This window comes from Ambystoma mexicanum, chromosome 8 (genome assembly GCF_040938575.1).
Source record: "Ambystoma mexicanum isolate Mex_15411 chromosome 8, UKY_AmexF1_1, whole genome shotgun sequence".
In the NCBI taxonomy this organism is placed as follows: Eukaryota; Metazoa; Chordata; class Amphibia; order Caudata; family Ambystomatidae; genus Ambystoma; species Ambystoma mexicanum.
The window spans coordinates 1,334,502,555-1,334,527,484 of record NC_090929.1 but is presented as its reverse complement, the minus strand read 5'-3'; the positions used below and the strand labels follow the sequence as shown (position 1 = coordinate 1,334,527,484).

At 45.1% G+C, this 24,930-nt stretch overlaps 1 protein-coding gene across 3 annotated transcripts in view; it reads right to left on the bottom strand.

The window, feature by feature from the left end:
* Window positions 1–4,959: 4,959 nt before the first annotated feature.
* The window catches only part of C8H10orf143 (chromosome 8 C10orf143 homolog), a 147,518-nt gene continuing 127,547 nt past the window's right edge, over window positions 4,960–24,930 (bottom strand). Inside the window, exon 6 of one of the 3 annotated variants that reach the window (XM_069611448.1) lies at window positions 4,960–9,152. In XM_069611448.1, the coding sequence (XP_069467549.1) occupies window positions 9,123–9,152 (30 nt within the window). In that variant the 3' untranslated portion in view covers window positions 4,960–9,122. The remainder of the gene's footprint in view (window positions 9,153–24,930) is intronic. The other 2 variants (XM_069611447.1, XM_069611449.1) reach the window with 2 other exon arrangements.

Sequence of the window (24,930 nt, the reverse complement as noted above, 5' to 3'; positions counted from 1 at the left end):
CATGTCAGAGCACCAACAGCTTTGATCGCTTGAATAATCTCCAAAAGGTAAAACAATAGAACATGTCGGGTGGTTTTGCACAGCTGTAGAGGTGGTTGCTGCTGGGCCCAGGGAATATACCCTATATCAAGGGCAGTAGACCAAGGAACCTTCCGCAACTTCAGTAAAAATCTGGTGAGGGGAGGCAATCATTTCCTCTTTAGTTGTCCTCCAAAACCACATAGAGGTAAAAGGTGTGGAATCTTTTTCGGTTCTCAAGGTCACTGTTCATCTTATAAAGTGTGAAATTCAACAGTAATATCAATGGCCTTTCGCACATTATACTCTGGCTCATTTAGCCTACCATCTGTTACAATTTGGTGAGATCTCGGGTGGTGTAAGAAGCAAGATATTACTAGAAGTCTATTCCATGAGGGAGGTGATTTGAACTATTAGCTTATACAAGGCTGGTTGTAGAGATCATTTTGTGGGAATGAAGGGTCTGACGTAAGTTGCACCTGGCTAAAGGAAGTGTTGAAAGGTTTTCTATCAGTTTTTGCTGAGCCCATGGTGACCAGAAGTGCATAAAGAGAAGGTTGTAACGTATGTAATGAGAAGAAAAAAAAAAGCATAATTCAAGTCAACCTCCTACAAAGCTAGAATTCAGGAAGAAACTGGGTTGCTTTGGCACCCTACTTGTTTAGATCCAATCAAATGCCAGTAACAGTTTATGAAGAGAGAGGGGGCGGGGGGGGGGGGTCAATCAGCAATGAGGGATACAGATAATCACCAGAGAATTGTACTGTTTGTGAAAATAATGTTTCACAAAGCATGCAATGAATGGTGGAGAGTTTTGCATGAAAGTAGCAGGAAAATAGCTGCCCGGTTTCTGTACATAAAAATCAAGGCGTGCTCATTACCTCCGTACACTCAGCTACTCAGTGCCGCAACAGGAAAAAAATAAGATGGCCATGCTCTCCAGAAAGACACAAACGCATGAGCCTCAGAGACAACAGAGGAGATGACACCACAGGTGCATGTGTAGCCTTTTAAATCTGGTGAAGCCAGTGGGCAGTGAATCTGCTCATCCCGGAAGCTCCTCTAGCGCCCCATTCTAACAAGGTGAGGTTGCAGATGCCTATGATTCGGAAGGTGCCAGGTTAATGAGCATCATGATGAATTTGGCACCCATCTGGGCCTTGCTCTTCTTCAGCATCAGCAGAGTCAGGATAAGCTGCTGCACAGGAAGTGGAGCAACACAAACCCATGTATTATTCCTTCAACTTATCAACCTGCTCCAAGCCTCTAGTTTGTAGCAAAGGAATGAGGTGCCAGACAGCTAGGTTGATTATGGAGGGTCTCACAGGCAATCTGTTTACATGTCCATATTAGATTGGACCCAAATGCTTCTCTATCCCATATGCATTGCAATATAATGATGTACAAAGACCCCCTCCAATGCTCTGGTGTTTGTTGGTGTGATCCATGTGTGACAGGTCCCTAAACTATAGTCTATCCTCCATGACCAGTTAATGAGTACTATGTAACATCTCATATGATGGGAGATGTCCGGACTATGAATGGCATTCCTGACTAAGTAGGTGAGAAGGACAGTCATTCTTTTGGCAGAGAGCTTTGACAAGAGTGCGGACAATGATGGGCCAAAATGCAGATGGAATCTGCACAGATGATGCCGGCAACACACACTCTTAAAATTCCAACTAGACATGCAGAGAGTTCCTTCGTTTACAAACGCGACCTAAGACCAAAGAAATTCACTCATCCCACGGAGACTGGTAACAAAATATTGAACTGTGCCTTCTATAAAATGGTGCTTGTCGCTAAAAGCACTTTTCATATTTGGTACAATGTTGCAACCCAAAGCCCAGCCATGCACAGCAAAATTATTTTACTCTAACTCACCGTCTGATCTATGAAAAAAATACTGCCTGGTACTGGAGGAAAAGGCAGCACATTTTACAGACCACCACATTATTGTATGGGATTAGGCACTTTATGGATGCCATTGATACAGATCTTATATCCAGACTAAAAGAAATTCCAATATCTGGACTCAGTGTCATGGAAAATAGACCATAGTAACTAAGTCAGGGAGAAATCCTGGCTAGCTGGCATGAATAGATTCTGCTTTCAGTTTTCAAAAAGGGAAGTAGTTTGGATCCCTGCAATTTTTGATTACTCGCCATGCTGGACTCAGTTAAATTTCACCGTCAATGTTATTGAGACAATTAAACAAATGGTTGGAGGCTTACAAACTGATAGCAGTGTAACAGGCTTCAGAAAAGGGCTGAGCACCATACACAATATGTGTATGCTGTAATACCTGATCGCCGAGACATCTAGACAGTCGGACAGGACACTCGTCTATGATATATGATATAAAGATAATGCTGCAGCTTTCTTTAGTACCAGCTTAAGGGAGGAGTTAGAACATTGACTCCACTATTCTGTATTATATTAAAAAAAAAAAAAAATTATATATATATATATATATATATATATATATATATATATATATATATATATATATATATATATATATATATATATATATATATATATCTATCTCACAGTGGTTGTCAGGCTGGCCCAGGAGGGTTTGGTACCCATTCTGAAACTCTGATGCAATTTTCCCCCTAAAATTGCTTCTGAGCACATTTCATGGATCTCTTAGGCAGACACAGTCTTGCTTGATTGCATCGCAAGCGGGTTGCAACGACCCATAAAAACTGCATGCATTTGCAGAAACTAATCAACTGAAAATTCATTTGAAAAGAACTGAAGTAATGATTACAGGCAAAAGACAGACACAAAGTGCTTTTAATGGAAAATGGGCGGAGAACCCTCTGATGTGGTCCACACTTATGTACATTAGGGATTGCTGATAAAGAAATGTCTGACTACCTCTTTTTATGGCAATACTTTGCCTTTGAAAGTGTTACGGAAATGGCAGTTTATTAAGAATGTCATGTTTAGAAAAGGTGGAGCTTCAGTAGACGGCTCTTTGGAACTATAAGATGTGCGTGACCCTGGGCATTTTATATGGCCTTGGTTCTGCCGGAATGACATGCACCATGGCTTGACACAGTGGAGAGGAAACTGCTTCGCTCCCTCCTGGGCCTTCCAAGGGCGATCCCAGTAGAAGCATCGAGGTGCAAATTAGGTCTTACACTTCCTTGTTATCATATTGGAGAATGGCACAATGTAAGCTATGTGCAAAAATTACCTGGGCCAAGGGTAAGTAGGACTCCTTGTTAGGCCATATTGTGGATGATGTGTCATTTAATTACTATAAGTCGCCCTATTGTGAACTTGAGATCACTTCCTAAGGGCATTTTGAGACCACCCAAAGATATGAGTCATGTATTCCATGCTCAGCTGAAATCTAAGACCATAGACTGCGATTGCTCCCAAAATCCAAAGCATCTTACGCATAAGAAAAAGTATGTTCAGTTTCACGCCTGGCAGATATTTGACAAAACTATGTGATGAAGTTCTTAGACGTTATACATTATATCTAAACTTAGTCTTCCTATGTTAGAATAAAGAGGGGCTTGGCAAGGCACCACTTGGAAGAGTAGATCTATTATATAAGAGCGACATAGAAATAGCTCAACATGTATTAACTGATTGTCCCTGCCTCTCTGGGCAATACTCTAACGGATATGGCCAGTTTTTAAGTTTTGCTCAGTATTGCCTCAGACCAATTTATGTCCACCACTTATACTGCAGATACACCAGTAAATCACTGCTGCAATCGTTTTATTGTTGGTGGGAATTCCTTTTAATTGTATAGCGGGATGAATTGCCACATTTAGTGGTGATACGAACTTGTCATATAGAATGTATTAAATATAGGATTATTTTTCTCTGATGGCACCGATGAAGATCTTATTACCCAATATGTGTCGCATTCGATTTAGTCATATTGACACACATTTGTTACATTATGGTTTTAATTTTAAATTTTTTTCTTTCGTTCTCCTTTTCTATATACTGTGATGATTTATTCTTCCATGTTAAAAATGTGAGTAAAAGGTTTCTGGTTTAACCATAAAAGCTAAAAAAAATAAATAAATACAGATCTTCAGATTGCACCCTTTTCTGCTAACCAGATATAACATGAGGCAGTGTTTTGCCTGGTGAGCCTCCAACACAGGTTTGTCTGAAAAAAAGCTTTGATGTCAATGTCTAAAACTCCAAGGAGGTCCAGAAACAGACCGTAGATGTTGCGACAGACCGTCACTGACATCAAGGAATCTGCAACTCGACCAGGGAGATTACTAAATGTTGGCAAATGACAAAATGTAAAGAAACATACTCTGAAGTATAGAGACGTGTTAAACTGCCAACATTAAAGGGCCATGACCCCCGTGCCTTCAACTTACCTCTGAAGCAAAGGTATATCAAGATGGCCACACAAAAAAGCGGGTTAGTCCTCTGGCTTCTCGAGTAGACCTTTCCCCTTCGTGAAAAACGAACCTAGATATGTAAATTAAGATATACTTCAAGATCAAAGAGAATATACTTGCTCCTTCAAGGCTTTGTGATCACCAACTTGTAATTTTAATTTAAACAGTCCATTACCAGTAACTCAAATTAATGAGCTGCTGCACAGCATGTTTTAGTGGCTACCACCAAGCTTTAAAAAGGTAGACCTTGTACACTGGGGGGTACATTAAAGGCAGAATTAATAATCAGGACATTTCCTTTTGAACTAAAATATCAGGATAGTTATGATCTCTTTGAATTTGACTTTGTAGCAGCCTCGTTTCTACAGCAGGAGCTCCAAATCAGTTTCTCTCAATTGTTTTGTAGTCAAAATATAGGCAGCACAAAAGTAAATCTTATTGTAGCATAAATATGTTCACATGCCTTCCTAACCCTATAAAAAGGAGGAAGAGAAAAACAGTCAAGTACATACAGAGTGTGGAGAAGAAAAAAAAATATCCTCCCCAGTTGGCAAACAACCTGTAAACATTTTATTAAAAAACAGCCTTTTTTACAAGTGGTTCATCCATACAAAGATATTGAAGGAAATTGAAATTATCTGGATAGTCTACAAAATTAGTGAAATGAATCATGCCAATGGATTTAATACAATTCTAAACATGCGTTAAAAACATAATATTTTTAGACATTTTCATAAACCCTAGGCAGATAAAGTTAAATAGAAAAGTATCAAAAAAATACAATGTGAAATACCTGAGAAGTACTTTTGAAAAGTATCTGCACAATAGTTGAGAAAAGTTTTTACAATTGATGTATTAAAAGCTAAACATGTTACCTCTTCAGAAAACCCCAAGAGTTAATTTCTTGAGTCATTCATACCGGGTTAGTGAAATTCAAAGAAGGCAATTTAAGGCTCCAATTGGTGGTCTACTCCATTTCTTAATCTTTCAAATTGTTCCATTGTTTGGGCACATCAAAGTCTGGAAAGAAAGGAGCTACTGGCATGATGATTGGTCCACAACAAAGGATGGCAAGACTGCACTGACTGGAGGTCTCTGCGAAAGCCACATCATTAGAAGGTTCAATTTAACGTTTTCCAGAATTGTACGCATTATGGTTAAACTTTATTTCAATCTTCAACTTCTCTCAATGATACAATTTCCATGGACACCTGCTTTTTTTTGTATTTTAGTGATTTAGTCTCCTGACAGCATCAAAACACTGGTCAGCTCTACACTCCTCTAGGCAGAGGGCTACCACCTTTACCCTGCCAACAGTCCTCCCTCTTTCTTCGCTGCTCTACAGCAAATAATCATCCCTTGCCCACCCCCGTGGTTTAGGACTACGAGAGAGGTATGGATTTATATTTCTTTATTGCATAGTGGTTAATGCACAATGTATGCCCCAATTACTCTTCTGCACTAATGTGATGGTTTTAACTTGCAATCTCCTGCATTCATCTGGGATCACATGCACTGGACCCGCGAGGCGGGCTGTGTCCGTGTAGAAGGCGCTTTACACTTTCACTCATCTTATAAAAAGCTTAAAGCCAGTTTTCTCTAGTGAACCAGATAACAGACCTGCACGGCTGAAAGAACTACCTGAAAGAAATAAGCTAATATATACACATTCATAATTGTATTACAGCAAAACAAAAACATTTTGGTTGAAGCAGAGCAATTGTATGACTCCAGAAAGAAATACATTACTCACTGATGAGTAGTGCTCAAAAAGGATCACGTAGTTGCCAAAGTAGTGTTCACAATGAGTTATTGTGAAAACAGATAGTTTATGATTGTATATATACACACACACACGTGCCACTAGCTAGTGATATTTGACTCGGACGAGTAAGAAATGGTGTCCTTTGTGCACATATAGAATTGAGGTGGCGAGTAACTCTTATAGCTGGCAACTTGAATTTTTGCACCCTGGTTTATACATGCGCAGTCAAGCGGGGTTGATATCTTCCTTGAAGCAGAGTATTCAAAGCCGTTAAGTGTTTATTGGTGACTATTTTAAACAGATGAAGACAGAAGAAAGAAAACTACAAAACAAGAAAGAAAATGATTTGTTGGGTTCCAAGAGCCGTACTAATGAAGGTGATTAGGCGAAAGAGGGCACTAAGGCGGAATCAACATGCGCAGCACTAGGTCTTTAGCTATATGGTTTGTTTTAATATTTGGATTAGCAGCAAGCTCACTGAAGAGAGGTATTGCCCACACCTCTTGTGCTAGCATGAAAGGGTTGGGACCCATAATGCTTGCACCGATAAGGAAGATGACATTTTTCAAGTTTTTCATACACATGATTTAATTAGTAATTTAAGTAAGTCAGCCAACATGTGTTTTGACCCATCGGGGTCTTTCTCAAGGGTAAATAGATTCTTGGCTACCCATGGTTGATGGGTGACTGGCTTGCTGGTTGGACAATCTGTCCCTTTCGGCTGGTGTTCCCCTCGACTGTTATCTGGATAGTGACTGCACAGTCACTATCCATGGGCAGCCAAGAATCCATTTAGCCTTGAGAAAGAGCCTGAAGGGTCGAAACACATCGGTTGACCTACTTAAATCACGAATGAAATCCTGTATATGAAAAACTTCATCTTACTAATGAAGGTGGGGTTTTGCTGAGCAGGATTTAGAAAAAATCTTGGAGCACTTCCAAGGGTTGTGCATACCAGGCCAAGTATACATGTGATCAATGGGAAGATTTACATAGATGCGGAAGAAGATATAAATAGCCCAATACCGTGTGAAATCTCCCTCACAATGGGAATCCTAAGTGAATTCATACAGCTGACCACAGGGAGTTTGCGCACAGATGAAAGGTACCTCTTCTTCTAAATCAGTAAGCGGATGTGAAGAGGAGGGGTTGAATAGATAATCACTTCAGCAATCCTAATTTTAACCATCAAGTGAATCCCGTTCTATCGGAAAAAGAAATTGTCAGGATTGAACCAGCAAGCCCAAACACATCAAAATGGTAAAGGTGGAGCCAGCGATGAGCTCAATAGCCATTAGAATTATACATAAACACAAATACTGTTTACTGTGGCTAGAAAAGTGTAGGATGCTTCACGGTTGTTGATCAAGAGATCGGTCAAGGGGGTTGAATGCTCTTCTCCAGCCAATCAGGTGGATCAATCACATGCAGACAAGCAATACTTGACAGCAGAGCGAGAATAGAATGTCGAAACAGTGTGTCCCGAGTGTACAAAGAGATGGGTTTTGGTAGGAAGTAGGATGAGCGGAGAAAAACAGGCAGATGGCAGATTGCTAAAAGCATGGAGCCAGATCAGAGGATTCTTTAAGCTTTGGATTTGTATGTTTGGGAAGAAGTGCTGTAACTATTATTTTACTGTAGCAAGCTTTGGATAGGACTTTTTATCCCATGACGGACTCCATTGCCTGCCTTAGAGTAGGGGCAGCTGACCAGGGGTAACATGCGAGTAGAAGATGTCTATTCACCAATTGAAAGCAAAGCATGTGAATCAGATCACTAAGATTTTTAATAGTGAAAAGCACAATGACTGGTTCCAGGTCTTGATATTATCCGTCTAAAAAGACAGTTATGCATTAGAATAGTTTATTTATGACATGCTTAATACCCAGAGGTTTCAATAGTCTTGCTTCCAAGGTGAGCATGTTGCCCCCAAGCTATCCTCCTGAAACTCTATAGTTATATGCTATAATCAGTATGAGACGGTGACAGTCAACAACATGCATGCATGCATGAATGAATCAATTGCTGATCACTGAGGAAACCATTTAAACTAGTGTCAGTGCCCAAAGATTCACAATGGGGCAGGTACATAGATAATGGCAGAAGCAGGCACAGATCTCAATGTTAGGAAGTGAATTCTGCTAGAAGTGCAATGGCATCCATGGCCTTCGCAGTAGAGGCTATAATCTAGGCAATCTTAAAAGCAACAGGGTGGTCTATGGATTCTACACTCAGCCTACTGAGGCTATAGCTTTCTTGGGGTGGTAAGCTTTAAAACTAGCTCAATGCTCACCTCCAGTCGTAAAATATAATTTAAAATTACCCAGACCAGAATACTGCTGGAAGTCTCGATTCTATTAAAGACACGGATGTAAACATCCAACCCATCAGGTAAACGCAGGGAAAAAAGTTACAGTACAAGTTGTGTGCTTTGTTTCACCCATTTCATGTTTTCACCCTAAGAACAGAAGACTGCAGGACAATAAAAGAGAAGCAGAGGTGACTAAGGTGTAGATTAGTCAGGAACTACATAACTAAGATGTAGTTCGCATAGAAAGGGAATGGATCATTTGCGGGGCCACCTTTGGAGCCCTCCGCCTAGAAGTGGATCTGGATGTTGTCAGGACTCTGAACTAATTAAACCCATAGTTTGGTAGTCCTCTGCCTAGACAAGTGTAGAGCTAACCTGGGTTTGGATGTTGTTGGGACACTAGACTAAGGTGTTCATGGAAGTTGTGGTTTTGAGTTCAGTTGTTGTGTCTTTGAGAGAAGTTGAAGATTAAAATAAGAAAGTTGAACCATAATGCTCACCTCTGTGTCCTTCGTTTAATCAAGACTTCCTGTAGTTCTAGTCTTTGCAGTCTTCATTGTAAGCATGGCGTACATGTTCAGAGTGTTCCAGGCCCAGAAAAAGGTGTAAATCCAGTCTTTGCAATTTGTTTCCACTACAGCCTCAGAATATGATTAATATGACCCTGCAACGAGAAAGGTCACGTTATAAATGCAACTACAAAAACAAGGACAGCTGCGATTTTGCAAAACGCAGCACAGCAAAAATTAAGCAACATGGCACAATTGTCAAATTATTTTACAAATATGTGCATTGCTGGTAGCTAAACGGAGTTGAAGTCGCCCTAAAATGAGACTAAAGTGATCTATACATAATAGGGCTTTAAATAATAAAAGATTATAAACTAGTTCACATAAAAACATGCCATCAGTACATGCCATCCGTTTTTTTTCCTCTGTTTTTTGAAGACTAAAGGAAAAGGAACAAGTTACTTACCTGTAACTGTTGTTCTCCGGCGTGGGTCTGGCATGGATTCACATGCTCATGAATATTCCCCGTCATCAGGCTGGGAATACTCGGTAAAGAAAAAAATCAGTATCAGTTTCGTTTCTGATCTGCCTTTCTTAGTAGTAACCAATCACTGATCTCTGGGTCATACTGCCCCCAGCCAATGACTGCCCTCTCCCTATGCCACGCCTCTGGCAGCCATCCTCAGATTTGGTAGCACGCCAAGTCGCAGTATGACCAAGTGAAGAGCCGCAGAGGGGTAGGTGGGAGGGTTCGCATGTGAATCCATGCCAGACCCACGCTGGAGAACAACAGTTACAGGTAAGTAACTTGTTCCTTCTCCAGCATGGGGTCTGGCATGGATTCACATGCTCATGAATAAAAGAATACATAGCAGTATACACATGCACAACCACGGGAGGTGCCAACAGGCTCAACATTAAGCAATACAACTCCTCAACATTAAGCATCTTTCACCTCCTCACCAGGCTCACCTTAAGCGAACAGGTTGCGCAGCACTGCTTGGCCGACCCTGGAGTCCCGATCGACGCAGTAGTATCTCGTGAAGGTGTGCGTCGACCTCCACGTAGCAGCCCCCTGCAGATGTCCAGCAGGGCCACACCAGACAGGAACGCCGTGGTAGCAGCGATCGCTCTGGTCGAATGGGCTCTCGGACGGCCGGGCAGCGGTTGGTTTGCCAACCGGTGGCAATGCATGATGCAGCCGGAGAGCCATCTGGAAATGGAAGTCTTCGAGAGAGCCTTCCCTCGATTTACAGACCCAAAGTTCACAAACAGTTGTGACGTTTTCCGAAGACTCTTCGTGCGGTCCACGTAGAACTTCAGCGCTCTAGCTACACCCAGCGAGTGCAAAGTCCTCTCGGCCAGCGTGGAAGGCGACGGAAAGAAAACTGGTAACACCAAGGGCTCGTTGAGGTGGAAGTCCGACGGCACCTTGGGCATGAAGGAGGGGTGCGTCCTCAGCACCACCCTCGTGTCATGAAAAGTCAAGTATGGAGGCTTGCAAGATAGGGCCTGAATCTCTCCCACTCGTCATGCAGAGGTGATGGCCACGAGGAACGCTGTCTTCCATGACAGGAACTTCAAAGGCGCCGAATGCATAGGCTCGAATGAGGCCCCCCCATGAGCCTGGTCAGCACCACATTAAGCTCCCACGCCGGGGCAGGAGCCTTCACCAGCGGGAATGATCGGAATAGTCCCTTCATAAATTCCTTCACCAGGCGATGAGACCACAAAGACGCCCGTCCCTTCGTCCTGGTATATCGGGAGATGGCAGCCAGATGTATTTTTATGGAGGCGTGAGCCAGTCCAGCCTTGGCCAGCGACAGCAGGTACGGCAGCACTTGAGGGGCCGTAATTCGCAGAGGGTTAATCTTCTGAGTACGGCACCAGACAGAACCTCTCATTTCTGACCGTAACACGAGAGTTAAGGACGCCCTGGCCTTTGCAAGAACCTCTGCAATCAGACGGGATATCGTACCCTCCAAACTCTAGTGCTGCAGGAGCCAGGCCTGCAAGTTCAGCGACTGTGGAGAATGGCGCCTCCTTCTCTGGAGAGAAGATCCGCGTCCGCCGGCAGCCTGACTGGCTGGGACGTTGACAAGTCCAGAAGGTCCGGGACCCAGACCTTCCTCAGCCACGCCGGTGCGACGAGGATCATCCTGCACCTGGACTTCTTGAGCTGGTTGATGAGGCGGAGCAGCAACGGCAATGGAGGGAACACGTATAGAAACAGGCCGTCCCAAGGGAACGAGAAAGCATCGCCCATGCTCCTCGGCTGTGGGAACCTGCTGGAGAACCTCTGGCACTTGAGTTTGTCGCCGCGAACAGGTCGATCTGGGGTTTGCCCCATCGTTGGAAGAGTCGATCCACTTGATCCTGGCGCAGTTCCCACTAGTGGCACGAGCGCAGCTCCCTGCTGAGTGAGTCGGCGATCGTGTTTTTAATCCCTGCCAGGTGGAAGGGAACCAGAAACATCCCCCTGGGCGACGGCCCAGTGCCACAGATCCTGGGCCTCCTTGGATAGGGCTGGGGACCTGGTGCCCCCTGCTTTCGTATGTAGAACATCGTGGTGGTGTTGTCGGTGAAGATCCTCACCACTTTGTCCTTGAGGGATGGGAGGAACGACTTGAGCGCCCAGAACACTGCTCAGACTCCAAGATGTTGATGTGAAGAGACCTCTCCTCCGGGAGCCAAAGGCCTCTTGCGTGGAGATCTCCGGTGTGGGCCCCCCAACCCTCCAGAGAGGCGTCCGTAGTCACCGTCTCCTGAAACGGCGGTGTTTGAAAGTCCGTGCCCGTCGTGAGGTGAGCCCGGGTGCCCCACCATAGGATCGCCCGACAGAACTCCTCGTCGAGGGGGATCCTGTCCCCCAAGCAGCCCCTCAACTGAAACCAGCGGGCGTCGAGGAACTCCTGTAGTGGACGCATCCGAAGTCTGCAAAGGGACACAAGGTAGATGCATGAGGACATCATCCCGAGAAGGGACTTGATGGACCTCACACTGGCCACATCCGTGGCTAACAGGCACGGCACCTTGCCCAGGATGGTCTTGGTCCTCTCCTCTGAAGGGGAGGCCAATTGCTCCACTGTATCGAGCTTCGCCCCCAAAAACAGTGCTACTTGCGAAGGAACCAGGTGGGATTTGGGGTAGTTGATGGAGAACCCCAGCTCCTTGAACAACCGGACGGTCCTCGCCGTATGATCGACGGCGAGTTCCCTTGCCCGGATTAGCCAGTCGTCCAGGTAAGGGTAGACGTGGATCCCCTGCTGGCACACCCACGCCGCCACTGGTGCCAGGCACTTGGAGAAAACCCTGGGTGCCGACTTTAATTCGAATGGTAGGGCTCTGAATTGGTAGTGGCGTCCCTGAACCACAAAGCTGAGGAACTTCCTGTGCCTTTTTAGAATGGGGATGTGGAAGTAAGCATCCTCCAGGCACAACGACGATAGGATGTCACCTTCCTCCAGCTGTCCCAGCACGTGCTGGAGGGTGACCATCCTGAATTTCTGCGCCTTGATGTATTTGGTAAAACGACGCAGGTCCAGGATGGGGCGCCAACAGCCTGTCTTCTTCCTGACGAGGAAGTACCTTGAGTACACTCCGGAGCCCCGGAGCCTCCTGGGGACGAGCTCGATGGAACCTTTCTTGAGCATCGCCTTTACTTCCAACAGCAGTTGAGGGACGTGATTCTCCTTCCTGGCCACGGGAGGAATGCGAGGGCACTTCTTTAGGAATTCCAGCGAGTGCCCGTTGGCCAGGGTGTCCAACACCAAACGATCGGTGGAGATGGACTCTGACGAACTTCGTCAGCTGGCCTCCCACTGGGGTGCTTCGGTGGGGGCCCGACAGCCCGGCCGGGTCAGTCTTGCTTGGAAGCGGCCTTGCCGCCTTGGTGACGACGGGAACCCCCTTGCATGCCGCGACATCTGTAGGCCTCCTGGGAAGAGAAGCGGGCCGCCTGGCGATAAGTGGGAGGAGCCACCACTGGATCCTTTGGAGGCACCCTGTCTGCCTCCGGGGCTCCGAAAGGGCCGTCGCTACTGAAGCACCCCAAGGGCCCGGGCCGTCTGGTAAGACGGTGGATGAATCTCTACAGGCCATCAAGACTGACTCAAAGAGGTTGTTGCCGTCGAACGGCATGTCCAACACTCTGGTCTGGACGTCCTGGCAAAAGTCTGTCGCCTTGAGCCATCTTCGTCGGAGGCAAACTCCGTTGCCCAGTTGGCGAAAACCGGTATCGGCAATGTCCGTTGCCACCGTTATGGCGTGATCCAACGCCACCTCGCCATCCTGCAGAATTTCTAGGGCCTCCGCCCTTTTGTCATCAGGCAGGAAAACTAGCAGGGGAGCCATCTTGAACCAGAGCTCCCTGTCGTAGCGGGCCACGATCGTCAAGGCATTGGCCGCCTTAATCGTTGTAGCCGCCGACGAGATGACTCGTCGTCCCATAGAGTCCACCTTCTTGCCCTCGCTGTCCGGCGGGGAAGTGGAAGTTAAACTGCCGTGGCCGCTGCCTTCTTCTTAGCCGCTGCCGAGACAGAGTCCGGCGTGGGCTGGGCCCTGAGACACAAGGGGGCGGCATCGGGGTCTTGGTACTTCTTCTCGTACCTGTCCCTCTTGGCGGGTGTCGTGGCAGGGTTCTTGAGGACAGCAAGCCCCTCGTCCCAGATGTCGTTGAGTCAAGGCACCGCGAGGACCGTCTTCCTCTTAGCCTCTCGTCGTTCGTACAGAAACCCCTCCTCTTTCTGTTCTTCAGGGCAGAGCTGGAAGAGCTCGGATGCCCTGGTTATCATGGCGTGGAAAGAGTCAACCTCGTCAGCTGGGGACGCCCACGGGGGGGGCGACAACGGGATGTCTGCTGTGTCACCGCCGCCATCGTCCGTCCCCGTCACCGCATCCTCTCCCGGCGAGGGGGATGAGGGGTCCACCGGTCTCGCAGGCACGAAGGGCAGAGCGGGGTGAACTCTCCTCCGCTTGTTCGGAGGGCTTCCCGACGGGCCTGGTTCTTGCTCCTCCGTCTGGGCGCGTGGTAATCTCGTCCTTATCTCGGTACATAAGGATTGGATTGCCAACAAAATGGCCGCCAAGCTATCCTGGGGCTCGAGCAATGGCTGCGGACGGGATGGCCGCTCCACTGGGCCCCGTTCGTCGTCGTTGCTATCTTCGATCACATCAGCAGGGACCGTCCCCTGGGATCGAACCTTCTCGAACCTCCCGTTGAGGTTTATGAACCTCTCGTTGAGGCTCTTCTCGGTCTCCACCAGGTCCTCCTCAGAGGCTGATTCCGAGTCTGTAATGGCCACTGCCCCCCACCCCCCTCTTTTTCAGCCGGGGGTCTTAATGGTGGGCTGGAAAGAGGATTCCCTCCGCGGCGGCAGGGATACTCTGGGCCCAGAGGCCGTTTCCATTGGTGTAGTCTCAGCCGGCTTCGTACCACTTCGGTAGAGGCCTTAGCCGGGTGGATCAAGGCCCTCACCACCTTAGGTGCGTCCTGGGCCTTCGCCTTGGGGGGAGGGTCAGCGCCTCGCTCCCCCTTCGAGATCGACCGGGTCCGCTCAAGCGGCCTACCCGGGTTCTCGGACTTCCTCTTCCCTGAACCAGAGCGCTGGCTCGTGGTCGAACGTGCAGGGGAAGTAGCGCCCTGCTTGGCAACCAAAGAGCTCGACCTTTCGGCGCTCCCGGACTCAGTGCTTGGCCTTCTGTTGGCCCCCCATCGCCGGGGCGCCCTCAAAGTACTTAGAAGCCCTCTCAGACTTCTTCACCTTCTCACTTGCTGTGCCCTTCTCCAGCCAGGTGGCGAGGCGGGAACGACCATCTTGTTTGGTCCGTTCCGAAAGGTTCTTGCAGAACGCACAGTCCTTCTCTACGTGCGTCTTGTCCCCATGGAGGCAGTTGAGACATCGCGAATGCTCGTCCTCCTTGAAAACGTTATATAGCCCGCATCCAGGGCAGTTCCTGAACAGCTTGGATCCGGGTGTCGAGCTCTCATTGTCCTGGGCCATGTCCGTTGAGGTAGGCCGCAGATCTTCCGGAATCCTCCAAGAAGTGTAAACTCGATGAAACCTTCACCCTTGAGGGGCGTAGAAGAATTCCGAAACGGGTCCCAGTTATCGGAAGTAGAAAGGGTGGAGCTTGAGGCTCGATTACTGAAAAAAAATGGGAAATTTTCCTGAAAAGAACGTGAAAAAAACTCAAGAGCTAAACACGAGGACTCAACACTTGAGGGTGCGGTAAAAATCTGAGGATGGCTGCCAGAGGCGGGGCTTAGGGAGAGGCCAGTCATTGGCTGGGGGCAGTATGACCCAGAGATCAGTGATTGGTTACTACTAAGAAAGACAGATCAGAAACTAAACGGATACTGATTTTTTCTTTACCGAGGTTTACCAGCCTGATGACGGGGAATATTCATGAGCATGTGACTCCATGCCAGACCCCATGCTGGAGAACTGCTCTTATGCACAGTGTACGAAGGTGGAGTATGATCCCTCACAGTGTATTGCTCTCCCATATGTGCTCACTGTGGGAGGTCCTTTATACCATGCCCTGGTGCATATTGAGGAAAGATAGACCAGGGGCAACGGAGCGCCACAGGTTCAAATCCCAATCCCCACGCTTAGAATCCACAACGCTGGTATTAAACGTGTTATAAATGAACAATTAAATCAATAAAAGTATTGCAATAAAGGGACAAAAGTCAGTCGTCTGTGGAGTGGGGCTTGCAGTTGGTCTCCTTTCCATTAGATCATAGAAAGAGAAGACAGACAGGCTCCAAAGAATGCAGCATGAGCAGTGACAGGCAGTCACATTTTTTTTGCAGGAGTGAATGAATGACGCAGCAAAAGCAAACCGACAAACAACCAATCCATCCCAGTCCTGCTAGCTTCCCAACATTTAGACACCAGAATTTCAAGCAGGCTACCGACCCACTTCACAGATCTGACAGGTTTAACTATAGAGTCCAAATAATTGGCCTACAGGTAAATCTTGGATTGGTGACTGCCAAAAATCCATTAGAGTGTTGCCCCCATGAAATGGATTATATAAAAACATTAAACAAATTAAAAAAAAAAAAAAAAAAAAAAAAAAAGACTAGAGTGGTCGGTGACCCCACCCACCCATGGGTATCTGTCTCTGTATGGCACCAGAAACATTTGTTGCAAAGCACAAAATGTTCCCACCAGAACTTTCTCTAGTACCAACATCCATATCGGGGAGAAAAAGAAAAAAAAACTATCAGTGATAACTACTGCTTCTTCAGAAATCTGTTAAGTGAAAGCTCCTTTCTACACATTCCAAAGTGCTTTCTGCAGGTATGTAAACTTGCATCTGACAATGACTATTAACCGAGCTTTCACATTAGATTGTGGCCTTCAAAAATTAAGAATTGCTCCAGATAAAAGCTCAAATTATATTTAAATGACCATTGTTAAAGGACTTCAATTCAGCACTCCCACCAAGTCAATGCCGAGACTGGGATGCCCAAGGGAAGCCCTTAATTATATATTTTCATGACTAGTTAATAAATCTGGATGATAAACCCTTGTATAACGCCCCTCTTTGAATCCCCCTGACCTCAGAGCCAAGAATTAGGTTTGTTTTGCAAATTAAAAGATTCATTTCAAAATTAAACAATACATATATCACTTTTATAATACATTAATATTAGATCGCACACTTATGAATATGACAGTGATCAACAATGGATAATATTAACTAGCACACTTTTGTAATCACATAGGAGTTGGGATAAAAAGGATAAGGCAGCTGAGAATGCTTTTATGGTTTCAAGGAAAAACAATGATGGAAAGAATGCAGCACAGAAATAAACTGATTTGGTTTCAACAAGAGATATGATCACTTTTCTTTTGACAATTCACTCCCCCCCCCTTCCCTTATGCAATATAAAAAGATGGACAGGAGAGCACACAGTTCTCAGGAATACAATCAAATTCAATACCAATTCCAGTTCACCCCTAGCAAGCTTGGAGCAACATGGATAATTTTAAAACATGGGCAAAAATACTTTTAAATGTAATATGCAAAGAATGGAAAAATATGCAAAAATGATTTTAATTCCCTATAGGAGATTCAGGGTAGGTGATAGCTACTTAAGATTGGTTCAGGTCAACACTGCCAATTATTCAGGAATGGTTATCAGATTGAAAACGAATCTCAGCAATGCAAAGCAAAAGACCGATTTTTGACAGGTGGTGAAATGAGCTGGTTGCATTTCGCAGCACTTTTTCCAAGTGTGTCGAGCGCAATTACGGAAAAAGCATAAGGAGTAGAGTTTAGTGCTTGTTGGAAAGCTTAGATTCTTAGCTTTAAAATGAAAGTTAAATCTCGTTCCTAGCACATACGGATCAAAAGATACGGACGTTTTAGTGAAGGTAGTTTCTCGAAATTAAAGTAAACTTCAGAATGACAAAATTACACTTTTACAGGTTTAATCAGAGAATGGACACGATTTCTATGATGCAGTTCTAGGCAGGTTGAATTGGATGGGATGAGCTTATTTCAAACGGATAGATGACTATAGTGTGAGTACCCAGCCAGAACACTGCATAAATTTGAAATAGGCCGTCAAGATCTGGTCAGGTTGGCTGCGGTTCTCTTGCCACGGGACGGTCTCTGGTACTGGTTCTGCTCACAGCGATCTGGGTCAGCTCTGCTCTGCTGGTCTGGATCTCTGGTACTGGCAAAAGATCTTGGCACTGCACAGCGGTCTGGTCTGGATACAGCACTGCTTTCTGGGTTCTGGCATAGGGTTCTAGCCAGAATCAAACAGCACAGCTCGGCTGTTGAGTCAGGTTGCAAAAGATTTTGAGGCCTGCTGAAAAGGATTCAGATTGTAGTTCAGGCCCCTCTGCTTTAAAGTTCTGGAGTCTAAGTTCTGGATGGTTCTTCTTGATATTGTCTGGTCCGGCAGAGTGCTTCGCAATAAATCAGTTTGAAATGGAAAATGAATGTCCCCTGCCTGTCCAAAGCAGTCTCTTTTTATGTGTTTTAACACTGGGTAGGTCGGCAGATTCTCTATGCCCAAACCTCTCATGATTTGATAGGCTATAGACTTCTGTCCTCTGACTGGAGACCAGAGCTATGCGTCAGGATGAGTCAGAGTGATGCTATTTTTATGACTGGCTGGAGTCCCTCCCCTTTGCATTTACTTAGAAAAACGATTTTTCATAACCACACATGCTTCCCAGATACACAAGTTGTTGAAGTTACATGTACACATCACAGATGAATTAAGGTACATTGTTGCCCAACTCCGATCTTCCTAAGAGCTTGGGTTCAGAAATGACAACTTATTTTCATTTTTAGTGGGTTTTGCCAAATTGTACTTTTACCCAAATTTACACAGAGGTACACCCCCTCTCTGGGCATATTACAGTAAATTACTATGTCTCTAGCATAAACACAGTGTCTGCAATATTAATAAATCGCAGGGTTCGGTCTCAGAAAATCGCACGGAATTGAATTTAGTTTCAAATCATGAGGGCATTTTTCATATTAAGGATCTCCAAATTGCACATCGTCAGCTTGAGAGAATATTTTATGAGCAATTTAATCAAACATACATTTGGTGCAATATGAAATCCACAACCCAGTCTGGCCTGCCCCTAGCTGGCCGAGTCAGATGTCACATGCTTTCCTTCCAGGCACTGTTCACAGTTACAGCTCAAATCAGCATATTCTATCCAACGGAAAGTCTATTGTGTTGTTTCCTGCAGGCAAGTCTCCTCCCCTCCCAATTTACATGTCAAGGCAATATCCTGTACTGTTGGTGGTAGGAGCAGATGTCAAGGCTTCCCACGAGCAGAGGCCTCTTGAACTGTTAATTGAATCGGACTGCCTTCTTGTGAGGAGTTCTGGGAAGAGTAGGTGTTAAGAATTCTCATTAACCAGCAAAGCTTTGAAGTTCCAGCTAACTCAGGTTCCTTGTCAGCTACTGAAATACAGTTCTCCTGTCATAGTTTACATCGCTAGCGCAGGTTAGTGTCAAATGCCGGTACTGCACCCATTTTTGGGAGTGGTCTTGGATTAATACATTTTATCTACATAGGTGATATTTTATTTATTGTATGGCACACAACACTTTTCATAGCTGCACTGCATATATCAAATGTACATTTATGATTGTAATGATGATGCAATGATTTAATCATTAATCCTGGTAAAATATTAGTCAATAGAATATAAAACAATTGTTTGAAAGTAAACTGAATATCAATAGAATAAAACATATTTGCATGCCACTGCATTGACTCCGCATGTGTACAGACCAGACAGGCCAGTTGTGTACGAAAACCACATCAACAACTGCTTATCAGACAGCTTTCAGTTCTTTCTCAGTATTTATGCCACAGAGGATAATTCAGACTTCAGGTGCAGCAATAGCAGGACTGCACTGGTTTGTTCTTGTCGGTCTATCTGGTTTCACCAATCTCTACTTTTCTAAATAAATTCCCATCTTCAATTTGTCATAGTAATCATGTTTATTCTGATCACTTTCAAAGCAATATTCTCCAAATGAGTACTTGCAATATGTATTACCTAGTGTGCCAAGGTCCGGTCCCTGACCTTGTCAAGAGGGGTGTGGGGGAACCCCCTCAGTCTGGTGGGAAGGAGTCCTACCAGGGAGTATTACAGTGCCAGTTCCACCCCAGAGGAAGGGGTGAATGGGCATCGGGGGAGGAGAGGTTGGTGGCAGGGGTGAAAGGGACCCAGATCATATTCCCCCTGCCAGCTCATACATAAGCATTATCAATTTGTGTCACACCATGCCTCCTATGCAAAATGCTCCCCAGAATGTTCCATTCTTTCCAGATACAACATACAGAACCAGCAGAGAGAAAGAATCCCTCCAACAGCACATGCTAGCTGTGTTACAATGCCAAAGACCTGGAACCGGCAGAGCGAGAACAACCCTATACCGTCCCTGTGTCCAGAAACCTAGAGCTGGCAGAAGTAGAGGAGGCAGGGAAACAACTATAATCCATACACCGCTTTTGCGAGGGACCGAACTACGGGTCATAGTCCCAAACCCACAGCATATTCAGCTTAGGGTAGCCCAGACCAAGGCCCCTAACAAGAACTTGCTCACTATATTTCCCAAACCACCATTACATGGCTGCTCAGGAAAGGGAAAGGGGTAGAGCTTAAACAAGCATTTAAAAGCGTTTTCTGTATTGTACATCTTCCAGGCAGGAAAGAAGGTGCCATAATGGCCAGGGGAACCAAGCATAAGGTGGGGGGGTTAAAAGAGACCCCAGGAAGTTGTGGGATGTTAGGGTGAGGTTAGCAGAAGAGGAGGTGCCCGACCAAGAGACCTGTAAAAAGAAAGAAGAGCATGTAGGTCATTACTGGAGCATGTGCAGTATTGGTTAGTGACTGCAAGTAATACTTTGTTAGTGTGTGAGAGTGTAACGAGGGACTGGTCGAGAAAGTGTAGAGTGTGAGTGAAAAGAGGGTGTCCAAGTAACAATTGGGGTGTGTTGGCAGTAGGGGGGGGGGGGCAACAGTGGAGACTAGGGAGTAGTAGCATCTTAGAGAAAGTAGGAACATTAAAGGGTGGAGGAGAGGCTTGGAAGGAGCGAGATGCATTGGAGAGAAAGGAGGAAGACGAAGGGAGTAGACAAAGTAGAGGTGGGTGGAGGAAAGTAGTGGGAGAAAAACATCAAGGGAGAGAGGGACAGGAATACATGGCCGTGGTAGAAAGGAGACCGCATCGGGCAGACTGTAAGGCACAAATCCAATACCCCATCAGATTACTAACCACTGGATAGTGTAGGGACAGTCTAGGAATTCCATAAGGGTGTTTAGACAGAAAAGGCATCCTGCCTTTAGGACTGCACCAACAGCATAAGATAGACTTTGACAGTAGGGGGTCAATAATATATCAACTAAGCAGAAGTTAGGGAGGAGGTGCTTAACTAGATGAGGGAGGGGCAGCCATATTGCCCATTGAAATCTTAATTAACAAAAACCATTGAACTACTGTGGAGTCTTAGTATTTCTTGTGCGATCCATGATACTAATTGATGGCACTGTACCTGTGCAAAAGTAAAGCGCAATAAATTGAAGATTTCAAAATAATTGGGCTGAAACTGGTCTTTGGATTGTTTTATACCTATGCAAAAGCATCCCGGGTAGCAGTTGTCAATGGACTGCTCACATTGGTTGCAAGACCAAGCTTGATTTGCACATGGTTAATCTCCTGTAATGGTGCAGATGGGCTAGAAACTCAAGACGATAGGTTAATATTTCATTCAAACATTTTGATTATGGGCAGAATAAAAGGGGCCTGGGCAGGAAATTCAAAAGCACTAACCCTTCCTGGGACATAAATCTCCCCCACAAACTTTGAATCGGCCAAGGTGTGGGAATTTGCGACATCCTCAGACTTCCTGGCATTTCTCCAGCCAGGAACAATGGATATGGGGAACTGTGAATTCCTGGTGACACCTCTTCAGCTGCATCTGCCAGAATGAAAGATTGCTATGGTAGCCCTGCTGCCCAGAGCTGAAACAGTGGGGGTAGGATGACTAGGGAAATCTTAAGGACCCCCTACAGTGACAGATGCCATCCATTTGATTTAAAAGGACTTTAGATATCAAAGTATTTATTTCAGTAACCTAAAGACGGCGTAATGGGAAATTAGAATGGTTTTGATGTAATTTTGGCACCATTAAAATAAGACTTTTTCTGACATGTGGTGGACGCAAACGCCAGTAAAATGTCATTTCCAGGGCAAGCGTACATGGTACAGTTTTGCAAATTAATGAAAATATGCCCAGTGTTAATATGTATACATGTAGACAATTGAAGCATTTTAGGTGAAATGTTAATCATGGAAATGATAAGACTGCCAGAATGACCAAAGCATCGCACCAACTTGGCATTTGGACAGAAATGACCCTTCTGAAATATGGAATCCGACTATAAATGTTCCCGATGATAACATTTGTAAATATACGTTTTTTGCCCCATAATTGATTTTGGCAAAAGTAACTTTGGTAGAACAAAGCACATTGTAAAAACACACTAAAACTGAGCCACTTCCTTCAGTCCAATATGCTTACAGGGAGGCAGTGACAGCTAGGCATACCTCCCAAATCGGGTAGGTCAGCCTTGAACTTAGTTCTACCCACATACTAAAAATCCTCTGTCATCATCCAGTCTATATAAATTGGAGACCTACAGACAGTTAAGATATTCACAAATCCAAGAAAATCCAGCATTCATGAATCAACATCCAGAGATCCAGACATTCCACATTCACCCTGCAAGATTCCAGATTCTAGTGCCAGGCCAGGCCAGGGGTAGCTGATAGCAGATCCATGCAGAACCTCTTACCCAGGCTGAAACTCTAATCCAGAATTAAACCCTACAAAAATCCCAATAATTCAGGGAAAAAGGGGAGGAGGCTGCCAAACCCTTTTGGGATTATTCAGCGACCAGACCTATTTTGCCCAGCTGATGCAACCTGCTGTTCAAGAGGCCAGACCCCCGGTTGCCCCGCTGTATCCCTAGGAGAGCGCACAGATGTTGCCCAAGTGACCAGATGTTTGTCCTGTGTCCCAAGGCCCGACTGGCTGTCCAAACTATTCCATTCAAGTGCTTGTTGCAATTATTTCATTTCCCCAGTAACCTAAAAACTGCATCCCTGCTTTGTTACCCGTTATGTCCAATCCCATAGAAATCCTATAAATACCCTAGCAAAATCCTAAAAATTGTCAGAATCCTCTGTGTATCCTGTCCTTAGGAAAATGTGTTAATTTCCATGCGTCAGCGCCATTCTTTCCAAATCATTTAAGTCCGCTATATAAGTCCTTAGTACTATTTGGAATATACGAATGAATTCCCATATAAAGAGACAGTGTGAAGGGGTTAAAATTGCAAATTAACCTTTTTCACAGGCAGCGTTCCTCTTTTCTAGCCACTAAAATATAGTCTCAGTAAAACTTGTCATTCCTTTTAAAACCAAATTTTCCTGTGCAACTGCTCTCATTTTAAAAAGTACATTTTTCCTTTCCCTTTAAGAATTCCATACGGTCATCCATCCAGTCACCATTTCACTTTCCCATCATACCTGTAATGTGCCTTTGTACCTTAGCTTTAAAACCGCATTCCGATTTCGTCTGTTTAGCTCACTTTCCAAGCCATTTTTCTATTTTAAACCCGTGAAATGTAGCAAATGAAATTTTGCCACGTGCGATTCTTGCTGCAATGGGTTTACTTCCAAAGTCGATTTTCTACACTGTATTCCCGCTGTTTAGTACATCGCCTTGTAGCTTGTCAGTTTTCATGCTTCTTTGATACAGCCATACACATTCTTGCCTTATTCATTCAACCGCACATGTCAAATCGCCATTCAATAATTCAGAGTGCCATTTTGCTCATTTTTCAAGGGAGCTCAACCCGATTTTTGCCTCCCATTCAGGGATGGTAGGTCGGATTTGCAATCCGATTTTTGCATAGCATACCTGACTCCTTGCTATTCATCTCCCCCCACACAAAATTTGGTTAACGGGTTTGAGGGAGTGTTGCAGAGGGAATGCTCAACTGTGGTGCCATTTAAAAGCACTAAACAAAAGTAATCGTGCTTTCTTTCAATTCTATGTCAAGACCGGAGGCTCCCATTATGCTTCTCTTTCTTTTATTAATATAGAAATAGAAAGCTCAGCAGCAAGTGTTAATGCACCTTACTGAAAACACAGGAGCATGTGGCAGACAAAAGGTGCATGAAAAACACAAAACTTAGAAAATATTAACAAAAACAGTGTAAGTCCAAGAAAAACTCCATTTCCCAAAATGCTTCAGGAAAAGGTCCAGCAAAGGGTCACTAACATGTGACTTAGTCCACCAATGAATAACTGGCTTTCCATATAAACAGTCATGCCAATTATGTCTCTTCCCCTTTCTTGCTGCTCACAGCAAAGATAAGTAACCTTATCTCCTTGTTTTATATTAAAAAAAAAGTTTATCTAATTTTAGATTTAAAAATATTTTAATAAGGTTGAATAATATTTTTTACATATTATTGTATTTTGCATTCATAACGTTCATTGGCATACGCGCGCATAGCACGCTTCATTGTTTTTTCTTTGCCAGTCGCTTCGATCCTCCGCGTCAGCTGCTTGGCTGCCGTCAGAGGATCTCAGCTAACTCACAGGAGCCCTCACGTTCGCGAGCGGCCCTGCTCATCTATATTCACTGCTCTGTGCGCGGCCCCCGGCTCGCCTCTTCACTCCTGCAGAGCCCGGGGAGGCTGCGCACAGAGAGCATTTCGTTGCGGTAGCCTACCGTGGCCACTAGAGGGAGCCTCCGCTCCCTGAGTCCTTTCCTCAAGCAGCTGGCGCTCGTATGTCATTTCAGGTGCTTTCACAACGGATTTTGAAAGCGAGCGCCAGCTGCATTTGCGAGACACTCCTTTCCTTTCTTCTGCTTAACAGCATATAATTTTTTTTTTTAAAAACTGAAAACGAGTCTCTCTTGGATAAGTTTCCACAGAAGCAAACTGCTTTTTCCAATACCACAGCAAGGTATCGTGCTCCACATCTTCCTTGGCTGAAATTAAGTGGGCTGAGAGAAGGCTGTCTGTTGCCCACAAAGAACATTTATATTTAAAAAGGTGCATTTAAATTTGATTATGGCAGCTCAATACTTCCCCCAGGCAGATCAGGTTTGGTCTGATCATGAGGAAGAAGAATAGCAGATAGATGAGGTGGCAATGGCAGACAGCCTCAAAAAAGGTGCTGGGATCCTCAGGGGAGACCACCATCAAGGCGGCAGTATTTGAGATGCTCCTGCCCATCCAGCAGCACCTGGACAGTATGGAGGAGCATCTACAGGAGACCTCCCCACCAGGGAGAAAGAAAACCCATAAAAGAAAGCACCTTATAGATGGGGATGTACTCCGGCTCGCAG